The sequence below is a fragment of the Macaca fascicularis genome, chromosome 6 (genome assembly GCF_037993035.2).
Source record: "Macaca fascicularis isolate 582-1 chromosome 6, T2T-MFA8v1.1".
Taxonomy (NCBI): Eukaryota; Metazoa; Chordata; class Mammalia; order Primates; family Cercopithecidae; genus Macaca; species Macaca fascicularis.
This window is the reverse complement of record NC_088380.1, coordinates 22,381,386-22,403,057: the sequence shown is the minus strand read 5'-3', so window position 1 is coordinate 22,403,057 and position 21,672 is coordinate 22,381,386. Positions and strand designations below refer to the sequence as shown.

General features: G+C 34.4%; 1 protein-coding gene across 9 annotated transcripts in view; it reads left to right on the top strand.

The window, feature by feature from the left end:
* The window catches only part of CDH12 (cadherin 12), a 1,136,530-nt gene that overhangs the window by 1,053,511 nt on the left and 61,347 nt on the right, over positions 1–21,672 (top strand). For all 9 annotated transcript variants that reach the window (XM_005556619.5, XM_073995100.1, XM_045393559.3 and 6 more), the window contains one exon: positions 7,721–7,908. In XM_005556619.5, the coding sequence (XP_005556676.1) occupies positions 7,721–7,908 (188 nt within the window). The remainder of the gene's footprint in view (positions 1–7,720; positions 7,909–21,672) is intronic.

Genomic DNA, 21,672 nt, shown 5'->3' with positions numbered 1-21,672 from the left:
GAAAGGAAAAGAGAACAAGGCTGTGTTTGGGAAAGTAATTGTATGACAACAAAAGGAATGGCAAGAAATGAGTAAGCAGAAGGGAAAACCAACCCAGCATTATGCTAAGTCCTGACAAAGAGATTCTCCTTGAAGTGAGAATCTGCAAGTGGAGCGGGTCGCCAGAAATCTGGAGGCTGAGGTCATAGTCCATCAAAGGAGAGGCAATGCCATTGGTGTGGGAGCCTGCTGCAAGAGAAACTTCCAAGAGCTGCCCCCAAGTGCACTGTGCAGCTCCAGAGAAGCAAAAACCACATCATCAAGTAAGAACAGTCCAGTCTCCTAGCTTTCCTGCCTCCAATGATAAGGTGAAAACACCCCAGGAAAGGAGATGATGAAGAAAAATTTAAAAATTTGGACAGAGAAAGCCTGCTAATCCATCCAGATCCCAACCCAATGTCCTATCTGCTGCTGGCTCTAATTGGCTTGGAGGTGGGTGGGGTGGCCAACGGGAGAAGTCTTCATTTTGCATATGGATTGATGCATTAGTTAATGTCATTTATTGGAAATGTCTAACTTCCAAATCTAGGTTTTTAAAATTAAAGTGAACATAGGACTATTATTTAATAGTGAGAAGAAACATCATTTACTCACCATTGTTTTCTTCCAAGACAAAGCATACTCCCACAGAAGAAAGTCTAAAGGAACAGCGAGAGATAAATAAAAAAAGTTTGTACTATATCTTACATGTTATGATTGTTCAAACTATGAGTCACACTGATGTGGGATCCTTTGAAGGTTGGGGAAGCTGAGCAATCTCCTATGCAACATCGTTTTGTTTTTTTTTTCTGTGAACTACAAGGCAAGGCCACCACCTGAGAAAGGAAGTAGTAAGTGAGTAATTAAGCAGATATTTGAGGACAGTAGAGCAGTTCAAAATAGAAGTCACAGAGAACGGTAGTCAGTTACCTTTGCAAATCTGTGTGCTTTTTAAGCAATTTTGAAGGGCATTCAAAGTTAATGATCATAATTTATAGTAATATCTAACTGCTTCTCTATGGCTTTCCTCAGTGAACCATCCCTCCTCCTTCAGAAGGAAGATAATTATCATCATCAAGAGTTAGGGTTTGCCAAATTGCAGCAACAAAAGGACATGGCCAAGCTATATAGGCTGTAGGTTAATTTACTAGAGGTGGTTCTGACATTAGAGATGATAGGTCCTAGTGGGAGTTATTGAACAAACAAACTGGTAAGACTGGAAACTATGATCATATCACCTTTGTCATATGGTTACTTCTCTTTGGAATGTTTTCTATTAGCTGATCTCATAGACCCCAACGTTATGTTGTCTCAGCTCAGATTCTCAATTTAAACATTGAATAGAATTGTGTAACTTTCCTTTAGGGCAATGGTGTTTCTCTAAAATTTTACTTTGTTTGTGTGATTGTTTAATTGACTTCTCTCCCACTAGACCATAAATGCCATCAAGAAGAACACTTGTCTTTTTGTTTGTGTTTTTCTTTGTCATTCCATGAAGGAGACCACTAAAAATTGTAGTTGAGTCAAATATCAATCATCTGAGATACAGGAAAATTCAGCAATTAATCTACTATGCAAAGATAATTTTTGAAAGACAATTTAATATCCAGCCTTAAATTTTTTTATTGCATTTAGCTGCTCAGAACTAGAAAAAGTTTACAGGAATAAATTTCTCATTGTTCGGAGACAAGAAATATTGCTATTGTTACAGATAATTTATAAATCTTGATTCATTAATATGATGGATATTGTGTGCATGGCAATTCTTATTCATGTATATCGTTAGTTAAAATCTAGAATGGGCAATTATAACATCTTAAAGGTGAAGTAATTTAACCAATCAAGTGAACCTCTAGGGCCAAATAGTTGACACATAAAAAACTATGTCCATCTGGCCGGGCGCGGTGGCTCACGCCTGTAATCCCAGCACTTTGGAAGGCTGAGACGTACTAATCATGAGGTCAGGAGATCCAGACCATCCTGGCTAACATGGTGAAACCCCGTCTCTACTAACAACACAAAAAAATTAGCCGGGCCTGGTGGCGGGCGCCTGTAGTCCCAGTTATTCCGGAGGCTGAGGCAAGAAAATGGCGTGAACCCGGGAGGCGGAGCTTGCAGTGAGCCGAGATCTTGCCACTGCACTGCAGCCTGGGAGACAGAGCGAAACTCCGTCTCAAAAAAAAAAAAAAAAAGTCCATCCTAGCCTCATCCTGGGAATGAGCAGCAGTGGATGTTTCTGTTATTACTGAGAGATTCCATTCGCCGTATGTTTAGTATGCTTGACTAAAATCCAGCTTGAATCCAGCTTTGTTATCAGGATAGTTCTTCCTAGTGGACAATATTTCTATTACTTTAATTTGGGCTTATTGAAAATATAGCCTCAGGCTTGTAAGGAAATAGAGGGCATAAAATGTTCTTCCACCACCAAAACATTTTTTTCTTCCTGAATCCTCCAATATTCAAGATATGGGAAAATATTTCAATTAAAATTAAAATGACTTTTTAGAACTGTTTTTAAGATCTTTCTTTCATCTCCACACCTCTATAGACAGTTTCCTGTTGGCTATTGCCATTCTGATAGGAAAAATTATAAGACGGATAGACTATACAAATATTATTATAAAGTTAACTAGTAATAATAGATAATACTGTATGAGTTTCATACACTTTTGTATAAGTGACTTTCAAAAACAAATCTGTAAGGTAGATATTGTTATACTAATTTTACAGATCAGGAAAAGAGAGATATTTTAAAAGATCAGCAAAACAGGGATATTTAAAATATTTTCCTCAAGGTCACAGAGCTACAGGTGCACAATTTCTATAAAGTTCCTTTTTACTCACACAATATGTTGTTTACTTGTATTTCCTTTTCGTGTTGTTTAAGTAAGGTGAAATAATTCTGTGTGATATATATTTAAGTCATTAAAAAAATAAAATACTGATACAACACAATTTTATTTCTAAGCCATTAGAAGGTAAATCACTCTCACACAAAAAGTATGCAGGATCATTTGAACAATCTAATGGTTGAATTCAATTACTGAATCAATAGTTCAGTGCTATATATAATTTTTTGAAGTTTAAATTGAAATGTAATATTTCAAATCATAGTCTCTTTAGTTGGTCTCAAATGTATGTTTTTGAGTTTTTAAAAATGTTTAACATTTTCATCAATTTGAAATAATTTGTTCTTAAGCCCTCCAATATTTCTAGTATTCTTGTATTATTAAATATGAATTATATTTGCATTAGTTACTTGTATTTAGGTAACTCTTTTGCAGCTGAACATCGACTTCTTTTTTTTAGTAACTTTAGAATTATTGTTACATAAAGATAAAATAAAATGTATTTCAAAAGTCAGTTTGTATTTTATCTTCTTTTTAACTTGCTACTGGTATTATTGAATGCTGTGGTATTTTTAAAGTCATGCATTCACTTAATATATTTGTTCAGGTCCTATAATCTTTATTTTTAAGTAAAGATCTTCATTTATATTTTGTCAAGTAAATATATTTATTTTGGTGTTTTCATCAGTATCTGGAAATTTCCTGCAATAAACAAAAAAGGAAGGTAAATGTATTTCACATCCTTTTTTTTAAGTAGCAATGCATGTCCTCTACCCCCCAACCCACAGTTTATGTCCTAATCAGTATCTTTTCAAATGACATAGTTACTGAGAGGATACTTATGTAGCTTATAACTACCTGATTTTTTTTCTACTCTTGGAACTAACAGGGAATATTATATTTAAGAATTTGATCATTATACTTAGTTCACTGCATGCCGTTTCCTCCTTCTCCATGGGAAAATGGTAATTTTGGTTAAGCATAATATGTATATTTGATGAATAGGTAAATACATATTTTTATTGACTGTGGACAATCTCTTGTCACCTGTTTCATTTCTCAATTCTTGTGGTACAGGTAGTGCCATTAAGATGTTTCATATGCATCAAAAGTAGGACGCCTAAAAGACGATGGCGGTGTAATTACACAGTACATCATGAACAATCCAACTTTGGCACAGCTGAAGATTACTTCACAGTTTTGAATTAATCTGAATGACCTCAGTTTTATTGCTGTTGAGATTCTAGAAATGATAAAATGTCAAGTCATTGGAAATAAACCGACAGAACCTACACAATCCGACATGACAAATGCATAGTTTCTCTGACTTGATCCATATTCTGCAGACTTTATTACCAGCTGTAATATTTTATTAAGAAACACTTGTCTTAATGAACGTGACTTCCACCTTACTAAAATGTATGTCTGCTATGTAAAGAGTAGAAAATCCATTGCTCTGTATATTTGCATTTCACATGCACTAAAACTTAACGCACACAAAAATGTAAGTGGTAAATTATTGCTTTACTTTTATTTTATCTGAGTTTTGAGGGCATGCAAGCTAGTGGAATGCTAGTAAATCAATCATTATTGGACAATGCTATTATTTCAGTTTATCACAAGTTTTTCAATGCCATTAGATAAATATGGAATTTGTTGGCATTCTCTATGCTGACAACTTAAAACAAAACACCCTATTTCACTTACATTGATAGAATACTACAAAGAATAGCTGTCTTTACATTTATTGTTACTAGCCCCATAAAATGTTCTTTTATAAAACATAAAGTTCATATCTCAGCATATTATGTTGAAAAGGGGGATCTTTCATCTGCAGTTTGAATTATCCCGTGCCCTTTGGAATACCTTTCAGTGCTTTAATTTACCCCCCACCTCCCACCCATATTGGAGGATCTCAACTGTCGCTAAACTCTTCACCTTCACTAACCGTAATCCCTTAGAGAGGACCTCTGGCTCTATCATTTTCATCGATGTGTAATTCCCTTAACTTTTGCTTTTAACCATTCAAATGTAAATGTAAAGCTAACTCATAAACCTAATATGTAACCTGAATTGGCTCTCATTGAATGGATTGGATGGAATAAGCTGAGATGTCCCCAGCCCTTTAAGTGAGATGCCCATGAGTTCCTAACATTCCCATACTACTCCTCTCCTTATGACTCTTGCTGTTTCACCTTTACCACCCCTACTGCTGGCCACATTTGAAGTTTGAAATCCACTGTACTCGACGGCTCCCTGTCTCTCTGAACACTTGTTCAGCTATTTCCTTGATGATGTTTAGCCCTAAGTTTCCAACTAAAAGTCCTGATCAAGAAGGATTTCTAGTACACTGTTCAACATAGACCTCCATTTCTCTCTTTTATTAGAAAAAAAAATTTAGACTTTTTCTAACACTCATTTATGAACCATGAGTTTGGGCTATGACCAATCATACTGTAAGTTCAAAGCTTTTGATGTTCCTTCAGATTCTTCATCACAATCACACAACGAGACGCAAAAGATACAAACACAGTTTCTGATAAGTTGTATTTTCATTTAACGGGCATTTAAGAAGGAAAAAAATAAGAAAATGAAAAATTACTCACACGTTCTGTGCCTTGTCCTTTTTCTGGGGAATTTGTCCTTAAGTTTAGTACAACTGTAAAAACTTTGTCACATGCTTTCTTGCCTCATTATACAGAAGTTCAGGGACCCTCATATTTCCTATTATCTCAGGAGTGCCTCACTAGGATCAGGTTTTAATTTATCTATTAAGAAAACTTATGCCCTAAGAAAGTAGTTCCAAAAGCCATGTAATTAAGTCTATTTGAAATCGGATAGATTCTTCTTGAACATCTGGCTTTATCCTTCTGGTAGAAAATAGGAATGCCATGTAACCCATTCTTTTGTTTTTCTTCTTTGATTTGATTGCCTCAAGTTCAATCACTGCTTTAAGTTCAGCAAACATTAAGCATCCCTAAATGACAGCTACCATGTTAAGTGCTTAGGAAATAAAAATAAAACAATAATCCTAGCCTATGAGAAGTTACTACTTCGATCAAATAATATGACTTTTCTTAACTGAGATTTCTTCATAATATCTATGTAACACTTTAGCATTGTGACTTGGAGGGAGTTTGTTGTTGTTGTTGTTGTTGTCGTTGTTAGGTCTATATATTTTTTTTTTATCTATTTAAACTTTTAAGTGCATTTTTTAGAAAGAGCCCTCATATCCTCTTTGAAGGTAGATATACTATGAATTAACTAAGCTGATTATTTAAATATAATTCTTATGGACCACTGTAAAGTATCATTTTGTCTTGTATGTAAAATAAACAAATTTTAGTTGAGTATTTAGCTATCTTGAGATCAAATCACATATACATTCCATGGACATAATATGCTGGACTTAAATATGGCTGGTCTGCATATGCAAGACACATGGTAGATACCATTTTCTGGGGGAAGGAGGGAAGATGGGAGATTTAAATGTTGCAAGTTTTGAAACTGATTGTGAAAGAACCATAGGACCTCAAAAATAATTGGAAATCAAAAATAAAATATCTGGCAGAATCTCTACAAGATGTGATTTTTTTCTCACACTTTCCTGGAGAAAATAACTGTAATATTGTAATATGATTTTTTAATTAACTTCTATGCAACAGACATTTTTAGTATCTTCTTAATTTATTTTCCATAAATGTAACTAAAATTCTAAAATGAATGAATCACCACAGTTGATTTGCCCATGGGAAAGAGCCATTCTAAATCCAGTAAGAGAAATTGAAAGTGGAACTCCAATATCAAAATGGAAATTTTAGATTTTTGTGTTTAGTTTTGTTTTTTCATTTTTATTTTCTCTCACTTCCTTTCCTTATTTTAATTTGAACAGACTGTTGTTAAACCCATTAATATTTGCTTTAATGAAATATCAGTAAAAGAGCATACTTTTTATCTTTCTTGTGTGTCAGACTTTTAAAAATTCTACAAAACCTTAAAATCATGTCTATTTTTTTTTTGAGAGTATTACAATTTTCCATGATTCTGACATGTTTTATCTATGTTTTGCTGATTCAGTATAAATTTCATTACAATAAGAATGCTCCACCTGGTGGTAAAAGTAAGCATTTTACTTTTTTTTCTTTCTTAATGCTATTAAAAAGCTTCAGGAGATAGAACTTTATGACTTAAAATATCAGTAAAAGTATATAGAAGGGTGACAAGTTAAAATTTACTAAATAGAAGCTGAATTTTAGTCTATAATATACTATATTTCAATCTATCATCTACTAGAATTTTGGTTAACTATACAGATTATCATTTTACAGGTTATTTTTAGTTTAATGATATATACTTATTGACGTCATTAGTTTTAGGAAATACAACCTCAACTTTCTCGATGTATACTTATTGACGTCATTAGTTTCCGGAAATATAACCTCAACTTTCTCTATGTATGTATCTATCTATCTTCTATAACTTTTCATCTACGTCTTGCAGTCTGTAGTATTTGTACTAATTAATTTCATGAATAGTCCCACCCTCCCATTTGACATGTGGTACACTTTTATGTCAATAAGTGTGTAAAACAAGTCCTGCTAATAATTTTACTTTAGCATTCTCTACTATTTATAATGCCCAATTAAAATTCTAGAGCAGCTCATATTGAAGAGAAAAGTGAAGTTATTACTCCTAATCATAATCCTAAACGTGACAGCAAAATGCCTTTTCATTTTGCACTATAATGTTCTAAATGTGATTTACTTTCAGTAGACTCTATTTTTCAAGCCTTATAATCTTACTATATCTCTTACTAACCCGACTGTCAATTTGAATTTTATATGTCTTATCAGGCATCTTCCACCTGAAAGTTCCTGAGTCTTCCCCTATTGGCTCAGCTATTGGAAGAATAAGAGCTGTGGATCCTGATTTTGGACAAAATGCAGAAATTGAATACAATATCGTTCCAGGAGATGGGGGAAATTTGTTTGACATTGTCACAGATGAGGATACACAAGAGGGAGTCATCAAATTGAAAAAGGTATATAGACAAATGTTTGGAGAGTTGACTACTAAATAATAATTAAAGAAGATAAAAAATAAATGTTGAAAATGACAAGTAATTTTAATTTTCCTTCAATTAGCAATAGAGTTGACCCTTGAACAATGTGGGAGTTAGGGGTACTAATACACCATGCAGTCAAAAATCTGCATGTATCTTTTGGATCCTCCAAAATTTCAGTTCTAATAGCTTACTCTTGACCAGAAGCTTTACCAATCACATAAACATTTGACACATATTTTGTATGTTATACATAGTATATACTGTATACTGTATTCTTTTTTTTTTTTTTTCTTTGAGATGGAGTCGCAATCTTGCCACCCAGGCTGGAGTGCAGTGGTACGATGTTGGCTCACTGTAACCTCCGCATCCTGGTTTCAAGGGATTCTCCTGCCTCAGACTCCTGAGTAGCTGGGATTACAGATATGCACCACCACACCCAGCTAGTTTTTGTATTTTTAATAGAGATGAGATTTCACCATGTTGGTCAGGCTGGTCTCGAACTCCTGACCTCGTGATCCACCCGCCTCGGCCTCCCAAAGTGCTGGGATTACAGGCCTAAGCCACCACACCTGGCCGTATATACTGTATTCTTACAATAAAGTAAGCTAGGGAGGAGAAAATGTTATTAAGAAAATCATAAGGAAAAGGAAATATATTTACATTTGTTAAGTGTTAGTGGATCATCATAAAGGTCTTCATCCTCATCATCTTCACATTGCTGAGGAGAAGGAGGAAGAGGAGGGGCTGGTATTGCTGTCTCTGGGATGGCAGAGGCAGAGGCAGAGGAAAATCCACATATAAGTGGCCCTGCACAGTCCAAACTTGTGTTGCTCAAGAGTCAACTGTATTTTAAACTAAAAAAAAAAAAGAAGAAGAAGAAGAAGAAGACCTAGTGATGCTGAGTATTTAATTCTACAGGTGCTATTATTTTGTGATTCAACTATTATCTATTTTATGTTGAACAATTAGACCTGATAATTTGATTATGTCATTTAAAAAGATTCTTACTGGAGTTTAATTGTAACCTAATTTTTTATTACTATACATATAAAGATTATTTTAAAAACAAGATCAAAAAGTAACTCTAGCCCCACCAGCCTTGATACTGCGCCTTTTTATGGCTCTTCTGAAGATATAAATATCTAATTCACCACAATGTTGTTTGATATCACAGTGGAGGCATACTGATGTGTGTAAGCTCTAATCCCCTGAGAAGCAGAAGAAATGTGAAAGGCCAGTAATGGACGTGAGAGGGCTATACGGAGGAAAGGGAAAAAGATTTACCAATAAACAGACAGAGAGAAAGACAGACTGTGCTGGGAAGCTGTTCAGTGATGGCGTATGGACTAGAGCCAAAGAGGATTGCAGAGGGCAAAGTTAGTTGAAATATCAGGAAGAAATCATTCTTTTCAGTGTCTGTAGTTTTGTCTTTTGTTGGGTGATGACATGAAGGAGTCTGTTAATGTGAGAAAGAAAAATTATAATGGCATTTAAAGTGTGCAGCTTTCTTCCATAATAATGAGGCAAATTATAGAAATTTCCAATAACAAAGTAAAGGCAGAAAAGTGAAGCTCATTTAATTTAGCCTTTTCCTCCTCTTCTACAAAACACACTCTAGTTTGAAGAATTGTGGAGAATACACCCCAAACTGCAGTACACAATACTCATTTGCTCATTGTAATTATTTTGACCAGAATAAATATTTTGCATTCAGTTCCATTAATCAGCATGCCCCTCCCATATTTGCTCAGGAACTCTGAATTTTAACAAGAAAGCAATATATATGATAATGAAAATACTCTGAAAAAGAAACACATTTTTCAAATAGATTATCATATTTTTATTTCTGCTATTGTGCATAAATTATGCTTAGTCTAGAAATTAATTTAATTTCTAGATCCCACATGATCCCACTATATTAAATTAAGCATTTATGCTAAATTTGCAAAGTAATCTTAGAAAAATATGTCAAATTATTATCCAGTTTACTCCCTTATTATTATTTAGTTTGTTTTTCTCTTTTTCTTTTAATCCCAAATCAATGTAAAGTCTTCTCACTTAATATTTTCCCCAAGAAAGTCTCCACCAAAGAAATCACATTTAAATAGGTTACAAACATCTATTCAAATGAAACAAATACAAATCATTAATAATATAAAAAATATTTTAAATTAAGAAGTCATGATATTTAAATATAAAATTAAGTATACTTCCAAAGTAAAATTAAAGTACAAAAGATTCAATTCTAGATATACATTATATATATTCATGTCTATATACTTGTTTATATTTAATTATTATAACTATATTTTATATTCACACAGTTTTATGTTTATATCATCATTTTTATTTACACATATTTACCATCTATACCAATAAGTAATCAATGTCTAGGTGTCAATCTAGAAAAATATATGTCATTCTTATTTATTTTTAACACAATTGAAAAAGGTATGGTTTAATAATAATTCTTTATCTTATTATATCAAAGCATTAATCTTTGAAAGTAATCATTCAGTTATATAAGTTCAACTATCATGAAAGCAATAAGAACATACCTGCCTTTTTCATTATGAAAGATCTACAGAGAATGAGTCATGTTATTTATTTTTTGTATTTATTGTGTTTAATTTATTTAGAATTTTTATACTTCTTAACTGTATTAAAATTGAAATATGCAAAATTATATAACACTTGTATTAAAATAGATTTAGACAGGGTAGATAATCTTGAAAGTATATCTGCAAATAAAAAAGCACACACACACACACACACACACACACACACACACACACTCTTCTCTTTTCTCCTGTGGTGGATTAATCATTGTTGTCCATTTTACTGGCCTGAAATTCATTATCTAAATAAAGCTCAATGTCCATAACTTTCACTACTTCATTCAACAGTTATTTTGGAAGCAGTCACTGTTTTCCAGACTCCACTATGGAGATAGGGCAGTGAACTCAATAGACACACTCCCCGCACTCAAACAGTTTCCATTCAACTGAGGATGTGAGAAGATACACAAATTAGAAATCACTTTCAGCAGCGATGAATTCAAGCTAGAAAGACTTAAAGCAGGGTGAAGGGGTACAAGGCAGGTGGAGGGTGGAGAGTATCTTACAGTGAGGTGAAAAATAAAAAAAGGCTTCTTTATTAGAAGGGAATATAAGCAAAAACCTGACCATGTGGTATCTGGGGGATGTGAGTTCCTAAAAGTTTGAGCAGCAATTTCAAAATCTCTGAATTGGGAGTGTACTAGGCAAGAAGGCCAGTGGGGCTGGAGTGCAGTGAAGGAAGAGGCCCTTGGCCAGAGATGAAGGGCTCGCCAGGGAGAGCCCTGTAGACCAGGCAAAGGTGTTGAATTATTAACAGATCATGATATAGAGAGCCCATGTTGAGTGTACGATCACCTTTACTCTTTTTTTTTTTTTTTTTTGATATGGAGTTTTGTTCTTGTTGCCCAGGTTGGAGTGCAACGGAGGGATCTCGACTCACTACAACCTCCGTCTCCTGGGTTCAAGCGATTCTCGTGTCTCAGCCCCCCGAGTAGCTGGGATTACAGGTGCCTGCCAACACGTCTGGCTAATTTTTTGTATTTTTAAAAGAGACGGGGTTTCACCATGTTGGTCAGGCTGGTCTTGAACTCCTGACCTCAGGAGATCCACCCGCCTTGGCCTCCCAAATTGCTGGCATTACAGGCATGAGCCACCGTGCCCAGCCTCAACTTACTCTTGTAGACCCAGGTGACTCTGGTTGTCTGAAGACAATAATAACTAGGAAATAATGAGAGCAATAGCTCAGTTAAGAGACCATAGAAGTGATCCAGGAAACTGGTAGAAATGTGGAATGTGATGGTATAGTGACAGAGATGGTGAGAGATTGTGAGATTCTAAATAAATTTTAAAGGAACAGCCAAAACATATTTGTATAAATATTATCATCATCTGGTAAATTACACCAAGCATTTCAGGACTTCAGAGCCTAATAAAACACATGGATTTTCTTTCAGTGTGTAATTTGCTTTCATCTCTAAATATGGATCCACTAGAGGCAATCCCCTACACTAACTTAGTGTTCTATTAGAAAATTGTAACCTGTACCCTACGTCTATTGAGTCTTTAAAAAAAATTCAGGACATTTTTGTAATGAAACTTAAAAACTATCCACCTATCTATTGTATATATTGTATTGTGTATTGTGTTTGTACACACATAGCAGCACATAGATACGTCACTCAATTAAACATGACAGTATGACTTGACAAAAATATGAGAAAATATCTCATTGAATAAAGTCCATAAAAATTCAAAATCAATTGAAACAACTACAATTTTTAAAATACAGAATGTTTTGGGTAAAGACTGTAAAATAACACTAAAGCATATATACAATAAGTTCTCAGAAAACTTTATCTTGGCAACTATCATTAGTAATCCTTAAAGAATTAGGTGTATCACAATAATTGTGAATGTAAACATCAACAGTAGTGTTGCAGATCCAGAATGATCTTAAATTGTTTGTTAAGATTTCCCTTTCAATATTGCAATACAAGAATTCTGACATAAAATCAGATTCACACAGAAATTACATTTTAAGTATACTAAATGCATTTAGAAAGTCCCAAATATATATTCTACATTTGAATATGTAGTCCTTTTTTAAACACCAGTTATTTTAATTTTCTAGCTAACAGATTTTGAGCTGCAATAGAGGAATGAGGCACGATATGCTTTGTTTTCAGAGTTTTTCTCTTTTTAACGCACTTAAGAATACATTAAAATGCTAATGATCTGAAGTACATATTGTTATTATTGTTTTATCTTCAAAATCTTTTATTTGCTTCTCTTTTACTATTTTCTCCTCTATTTCCTGTATAGAGGGAGGGCTTGAGGAAACAAAAATGATGGTCAGGTTTACATGAACTGAAAAGACTGAAGAAAGGCATTTTTATTTATTTTATTAACCTTAACTTTGATTCACTTTATGAGCACTGTGACAGAACGCCATTTCACTGCGACACTTTGAATTCAGAGGAACATTATGAACTTTTATAAATTGCTCCAAGGCATAAGATATTGGTAAAACAAAACAAAACAAAACAAAATAAAAACTGCCTTTATTCCACCCTCACATCCTACTACTCTGAGAAAACTACAAAAAAAAAAAAAAAAAAAAAAAAGAACTTGTCCTATACGGTATTAAGTATTATAGCAATAAAACACTAATAAAATCAGAATAAAGTTTTTTTAAAAAATTCAAATTGTCTAGAAATTAAGAGGTGAGCTACATTTACAATGACAGAATAAGAGTTTCTAAATTCAACAACTTCATTCTTAGTGATAACCTAAATGAAATTTGTGTTTAGTCACTAGTGTTTTTTTGCTACTAAATAAATGGGAATAAAATATTTACTTCTTATACAAAAATATGAATAATAAGTTGCATGAATTAAAAGTTTTCAACAACTCAAAATCCAAATATGGTTATAGAAGCACTTGAATTTTCTTCAAAGTGATTGCAAAATTTAAATAATTAAAATAATTAAGTGGATACTAAAGTTATCCAAAATAATAATCTAATATCCTGTATAATTTTTCGAACAGTTCTCTACCATTTCTACAAAAGTTTCTCTTGGAAACTGTTTAAAATGAAGAGTGGTGAAGTGATTTCCTATTTATTTTTTAAAAAGTAAAGCTTTTTTGGAATTGAAAACAGTGTTTACCATGTTGATGTTACTTGGCAATATTAGTTTATTTCAAATTAACATAACTGTGTGATCACATTAAATCGAAGGCAGAATTTTTCTTTTTCCCTGAAAACATATGAGATAAATGATATTGCTCTTCACAAGGAGCCTTTTAACAAATAGACTAAGGTGCCCATTGGTCCCACTGGGCATGTATACTTTATATTTACCCGATAATCAATATAACTTTTTCTTTTTTCGCTCTTAACAAATGACTTAGTTCATGTCATATGATTTGGTAGCATAGCACCATCATGTGGTTAATTTCTGAATAACTCTTAAGAACAAAATGCTAATAAAATTTGGAATATTTTAGATAGCCAAATATATATGCTTCGGTTTAAGTTTAAAATACTGCTATTTTTAGCCACACTAATGTACCTAATTAAAGAAAAAACACATAAATACCATTGTTTCTATAAGTGTTATGTTTCTACTTTTCTAAATATTTGTCTTCACCTTCTTTTGTAATACCTGGCCTAGTTTCCCTAAACAGTCTCATCAACTGTAACTTAGCCCCAAATCAACATAACCACTGCAGATTTTTCTGTAGTCTTGTAGACAGTTCTAACTGCACATGCCATAGACTTTTCAAACTCACTGCCTAAAGCTGAGTTCTTTCTTTGCTCCCAACAAAAGTCTGCCTACTCATGTTTTCTCCTTTCCAGTTTCTTAAAGCAAAAATCTATGATTTTTCTCATGCCATTTCCATTCCTATTGATGTCCCCTTGCCAAATAGGGCACAAAGGCTGGTTGTTGACTTTTCCAGAACTCAGGTTAAAATTTTCCTTTCTCCACCTATGAATTTGCCATAAAACCCTCTTCTTGACTCCTTTTTGGCACTGCAATGGCTATTCTCCCAGCCTCACACATTATTTTCCTCCAACAAATCTTGTTATTCAAGAGGGAATGAAAGAAACCTATTTAGATGTTTAGATAGAAACCTGTTCATCTTACTTAAATCCTTTTCTAGTCCCATTGATAGAAAGATAAAAATCAAAGAGTGCATTTTCTATTACTATCTTCTGCATACACACACATATACAAGCTACATTCCCAGTACACCAAATTCATTGCAATGTCTACCAGTGGTATTGTGGTTCTCCTCCTTCTGCATAGAACTCCCTGTCCTATATCAGTATCTTCATGAATTCTTATACATTCTTTAACATTTTTCTTCCTTACCTCTCAACAAAGGCTTCCTATAGTCCCTCAGGCAAAGTTGATCACTCCTTAATTCTGTCCCCAAATATCAACATTTCTGTCAAAGTATCTATGATACTTACATGGCTCTCATATTTAAAATACAACTGATTCTTCCTACTCTATTTTAAGCCCCTGGAGGCACTTTTCCATATCTGTGTTTATTTTCCCATCAGTAAGGAAATGTCTGAAATATATAAGATGTTTAAAATTGTTGTCAACTAAAAGAACAAATATCCTCTGTTGCTTTACTGTTTTCATTTCTGATACATTATTTTTCTTTTTATTCACATAGCATGTAAAGTTTGGAATGTTTTGCAAAGTATTTAGAAAAATATGTTTTACTGATTCTACTAACAGGAAATCTGAAGCTCAAAGAAGGAAGATAATTTTTCAAAGTCACACAGCTTGCTGTAAGTCATAGTATATGTTTAGAAAGAGCATACTTCCAATTATTGTGTACAACAATACATGTTAGAAAAGAAACAGGCCTCCCCTGATATTCATGATTTATACTGTGTGAGTATATGACACACATATTTTATTTTAGCATTTATAATATATGATGAAACCCTCTGTAATTTTTGAGGGAAAACATCACTAAAAACCTATGTCTAGAAGCACTAGAGTTTCTTGCAATTCTTTTTTGTTTTGTTTTGTTTGTTTTTTGTTTATCTTGGTTACTAAATTTATTCCAAAAATTAACACTAAAATACAGGTATTACTATAATGACTAAGATTCTTAAGATAATTTGTTAAAACTATGAAAATTTTGCAGTGCTGCAAAACACTAAAGTATAGTAATAACTTGTCCACAGAAAAATTTAGTGCATTTCTAATAAATACTTTTGTTACAAATATTTTTAAAGATAAGTTATATAAAATGGATGTTTCTTCATTTAAATATTTTTGTTTACAAACACTTTTTGCCTAGTAATTCTACCTTTCTTATAAGCTTATATATTTTTAATTTTCTAACAAATGGTGTTGAAATTTTGTCCAAACTAAAATCTACATTTTAAAACTCACTGCATTTCATTGTTTTCCCTTTGTTAGAGAGACATTCTCACCTGATATAGTGGCAACTTGTGTTCATCAAGTACCAGCTCTTTTACATAAAATATTGAGTTGCAACCTTTTGTCAATGATGATGAGATATGCATAAACTCTCCCACATCTCTTCCCAGACAAGAATTGACTACTATATTGATCATAACACTAAGTTTTAGCAAGCCTGCTTTTTCATTAAAATGATGCCTCTTCTGAACATCTTATCTTTATTGTTCAGCCTGGTGTAATAAACCTATTTATAAGAGCTTGCTCCTAGTGTCTGTGCATCCTGGTTCAGCCTGGTATAAATCTGTTTTCTAACTGCTTGTCTTAGAAAGAATCTAGTCTGTTTCTGATAAGCCTACATCCTCAAATCATTTGCATTCATTGACAGTATTCCTTCCCATTGCCTATTAAGACCTACTTGATAATTGAGCGTGTAGAGCCTTATCACTCAAGGATATATTTTCCTAAAAGTCATGGCTTTCCTGTGTTGGTAAAAATAATATAGGCTTACTATAAAAATTGAAGTAATACAGAAGACTAAAAAGTAAAGAGGGACAAAACCACGGCTACAGTGAGTCATAATATGGTATAACTGCTTCCTTTGCTCGGGTCTTTTGGGCAGACATCAAGGCATGATTGAGGCTAAGATCCAATCTTAATCTTGGAGTCTTTTATAACCTTACTGGTTCCTAGCAGAGCCAGGTCCTCGTGGCTGTTTGTTTTGTATTGTCATTGTGTGTGTGTGTTTTGTTTTGTTTTGTTTTTGTGGTAATTACTACTTCCTTGTGGCTCTTATGACAATTTTGTTAGCTCTTGCCAAATATCAGGTTTCAGTTCCCACAGGCACCCCCTGAGCACTTGCCATATAATCTCCTATAATGACAAATTTACATCTTATAAGGCAGGACAAAAAGCATCTGCATCACCCCTTTTTTTAAGGGGTCTCCTGGTTAGGTTACACCTTTCAAGTAAAATCTCTCCTAATTAGCTCAATGTCAAGTGATTAGGGACCCTAATTATATCTGCACAACTTATGTTGCCATAAAACTTAATAAGTTTATGTGAGTGAGATATCATTTAATTTACAGGCCTCTCACACAATCAATGGCAGAGTCATTGCACACAGAGTATAGGTCATTGGGGGCAGGAATATTGGGAGCATCTTAGAATTCTGCCTGCTGCAACTATCATTTTCTCAAATTCCTCAAAATATCTATAACCATAGCTATCCGTTTCCACTCAACATTATCTGGAAGCGTGAGGAGCCCTGGAAGAGCCCAGGCAGCTATTCTCTTATAATTTATGCCAAAAATTGCTTATTTCCCTTTGAAATGAGAAAATCCTTTGGCATTTAACATTTCATTTAGTTTTTTGTGACCTGGATTTCAGCAAAGTAAGAACAGAGAAAGTGGTGCTGTAATACCCCAATGGGCTCTTCCTGCCTATTGCACAGACAAAACCAATTCACTGAGACAATGGGACTGCAGTAAAGAGCTTACCTGACACTTGGCTAGCCATGTGGAAGACAGAGTTGTTACTCAGATCAGTCTCACTGAAGGTCCAGAGGTTAAAGTTTTTCAAGGATAGTTTGATAGGTAAGGGACTAGCAAATGGGTGCTGCTGATTGGTTGGGGATGACATCGTAAGGGTGTAAAATATAGTCCCCCCGTGCTGAGTCCATCTCTGGGCAGGGAGCCATAGGACTAGTTGAGTCGTATGCCGCAAATTTGGGTGGGGTTAGAGTGAAAAACATGTCAAAAGACCAATCTTAGATTCTGTAATCGTGATGTTATCTGTAGGGGCAATTAGGGAAGTTACAAATCTCGTGACCTCTGATCACATGATTCCTGAGCAGTAAGAGATTATAGAAACTACCTATGTTTTAGCAGAATTAAGGTCACTGTCATAATCCTAATCTTGTGGCCTTTCTTTAGTTTTGTAAACATGGTTTTGGCCCAGGAACAAGGAGGGGATCAGTTATAGGGAGGGACTATTATCATCCTTGGTTCAAAGTTAAAGTATAAACTAAATTCCATGGTTAGCTTGGGCTATGCCAAGGAATGAGCAAAGATTTTAAGCCTGTGAGGCTCAAAGCAAGATGGCGTCTGCCATGCTAGACTTCCCTCACTGTCATAATCTTTGCAAAGGTGTTTTCCGTGTGGGAGGCATAGCCTCTTGGGCCACAAAAGGTTTGCTGAAAAATTACTGACATGAGGCAGATTGATTAATAATAAAAGGCAAACAAATTATTTAACATGTATACACAGGCGCCTTCAGAATGAAGACCCAATTTTCCAATAAGTTACAGAATCTAATTACCATCTCAAGGTTACAGAAAGAATGGTGGCCCAAAGCATGGACAAAATCAGGTTGTCTTGGTAAATCAGGTTTAGTGGCACAAAAGGTTATGAGAGGGAGAAAGGAAGTGGCTTGGTTAGCAAAGCCACTTGTTATGTAAATGAAACCTCGCTCAGAGAAAATCGGTGATACTTATTTATTTTCAGACTTTTAAAACTGTCAGGCTCTCATTGGCTCCTAGGTCTGGGAAAGGCATAGAAAAGACCTGCCTACATTAATGGAAATTCTTTACAGATGCAATTTTTCTTCCACAAAAGACAGCTTTGCAAGTCCACTTATATTTTCTGGCCCTGTGGCAGACATTTCAAAATCCATCAGAGAAATACATTTGGGGGTAAAATATTTTTTATTTCCTTCAGTGGCAGAAAACAAAGAAGCAAAACTCCCCCCTTCCCCAATTCCTCCGTTGAATCTCTGGAGAGCAACTGAGTATATCATACTTTATTTCTCTATAGTTGTGGTTCTTACTGCACAATTCGATAAGATGAATTGTTTCCTGAACATTCTGGTGCCACTAATCTTCCCTTATAGAAACAACCTAAAGAGAAAGAAGCTGCTCAACTACATTCTCTTTAGTCAATCATTTCTGCCCCTTGGAAAGATTCATAACCATTAAATGGGCTCCAAGCAGTGCCACAAAGTTTTCTGTTTATTGTGCAAGAGATAAATTAGTTCAGCTTCACAATAATGTATGTCTATTGTAGAATATGATTCATTTTCTAGCACTGAAAGGAATCCTATTTATTCTATATTTATTTCAAATGCTGGGATTTTTATTGATTGTGAAACTAGAGTTCATTCCCTGCAAAAATGGAAGGTAGTCAGTCAGATGGGTAGGTGAAGTCAATTAGAGAGGGATCACTGCTGATTCTCTTTGCCCTTTCTGAGCTATATACCATTTTGTAAAGTGGGATTGCCTAAAGGTCAGGGTCACGAAGAACTAAGTCCACCTAGGAGACTATGGTGGCATTTCTCTTACAATTTTCTTTCGTTCTTTGATCACTACAGGCTATAAGTTTTCAGTTGCAAAAATGTGTATGTACAGAAGGATTCTTTTATCTCACTCTATCTCCCTGACAACCAGATATTTGCCTGCTGTGATAGGTCAGAGGTTCTTAAAAGGCATGGAATACATCTCATCTCTTTTAAAGGTTTCAAAATTCTCCTTTTGTGTCTGGCTTGAAAAGGAGTTACCAGTAGAGAGTCAAGATTATCCAGCTAACAGTAGTGTGTAATCAAGTAGGGAAAAAAAATTAAGATCTTATCTAGAAAGAATTTGCCAAATCATATAGGTAATCGGAAGTATTTCCACATGTGAGAAAATAGAGAGGGAAATGGGGAATGATTGGTAGTAACGTTTACATTCTAAGATAGAAGTTAATTTTTGCCTAAAAAAAGGGAGTTAGTATGAGCCAGATCAGCTCAATTTGCTTTCTAGGCAAAAGGAACCCTAAGGTGATAAAAATCAAAGTATTCTTATACTATAAGTTAAGGATATCTATCATAGACAACTTACGTTGTTTAACACTTGTAGAGCATTTAGAGTTTGGAAAAACAGAAAATATATTTTTATACGTTCCTTAATTTGAATTAGCTAGTGCACGCTTCTATCTTATACATCATTCTCTCTCTGACAGCTTCTAACATATTCAATTTCTTTTAAACACATGTAGTTATAGAGAACTTGGTACTTCTTCAAACTCATTCATTAAGCAAGATGGCAATATTCTTTAATTTTTTGAATGAATTGAAAGGCAAGTCTTATTTATGTTTTCATTTTCCCATCCTCACAGTATGCATCTCAAGCCTTGCCACCTCGTAAAACATCTACATGTATGTGTGTGTGTGTGTGTTTAAATTCACTATAGAATGATTTTATTTATTAGAGGATTTCTCCTTTTTCTAACCTAAATTACTCTTCTTAATAACTCAAATTTCTATTAATTTACCACTCAGAGGCATAAAGAATAATCCTAAGTAATATCAACATAATGACCCTTCAAGTATTTGAAAATGTGTGTCTTTCCTTGCCTTGATCTTCTTCATTCCATCTAAACACACTCAGTAATTGTAGTGGTTTCTTATTTTTGACTTTGGTAATATTTTATCATTCTAGTCTTGCAACAAGTTGTCTTTTCTTGAGTCTGATTTCTTTAACAAAACACAGTATTCAAGCTTTAGGCTGATCAAAGGAGCATCATTGGGCGATCCTCTCTCTTTTTTTCAGATATAACATTTCTAGACATCTGCATCACCCGTTTCTTTTAAGGGGTCACACCTCTCAAGTAAAATCTCTCTTAATTTGCTCAATGTCAAGTGATTAGGGACCCTAGTTATATCTGCACAACTTATGTTGCCATAAAACTTAATAAGTTTATGTGAGTGAGATATCATTTAATTTACAGGCCTCTCACACAATCAATGGCAGAGTCATTGCACACAGAGTATAGGTCATTGGGGGCAGGAATATTGGGAGCATCTTAGAATTCTGTCTGCTGCAACTATCATTTTTTCAAATTCCTCAAAATATCTATAACCATAGCTATCTGTTTCCACTCAACATTATCTGGAAGCGTGAGGAGCCCTGGAAGAGCCCAGGCAGCTATTCTCTTATAATTTATCCCAAAAATTGCTTATTTCCCTTTGAAATGAGAAAGTCCTTTGGCATTTAACATTTCATTTAGTTTTTTGTGACCTGGGCTTCAACAAAGTAAGAACAGAGAAAGTGGTGCTGTAATACCCCAATGGGCTCTTCCTGCCCATTGCACAGACAAAACCAATTCACTGAGACAATGGGACTGCAGTAAAGAGCTTACCTGACACTAGGCTAGCCATGCAGAAGATAGAGTTGTTACTCAGATTGGCCCAGAGATTAAGGTTTTTCAAGGATAGTTTGATGGGCAAGGGACTAGCAAATGGGTGCTGCTGATTGGTTGGGGATGACATCGTAAGGGTGTAAAATATAGTCCCCCCATGCTGAGTCCATCTCTGGGCAGGGAGCCATAGGACTCTTTGAGTCATATGCCACAAATCTGGGTGGGGTTAGAGTGAAAAACATCTCAAAAGACCAATCTTACATTCTGCAATAGTGATGTAATCTGTAGGGGCAATTAGGGAAGTTACAAATCTTGTGACCTCTAATCACATGATTCTTGAGCAGTAACAGATTATAGAAACTACCTATGTTTTAGCAGAATTCAGGCCACTGTCATAATCCTAATCTTGTGGCCTTTCTTTAGTTTTACAGACGTGGTTTTGGCCCAGGAACAAGGAGGGGATCAGTTATAGGGAGGGACTATCATCATCCTTGGTTCAAAGTTAAAGTATATAGTAATCAAAGGCCATATGATCAACCATCGCATCTTATGCGTACT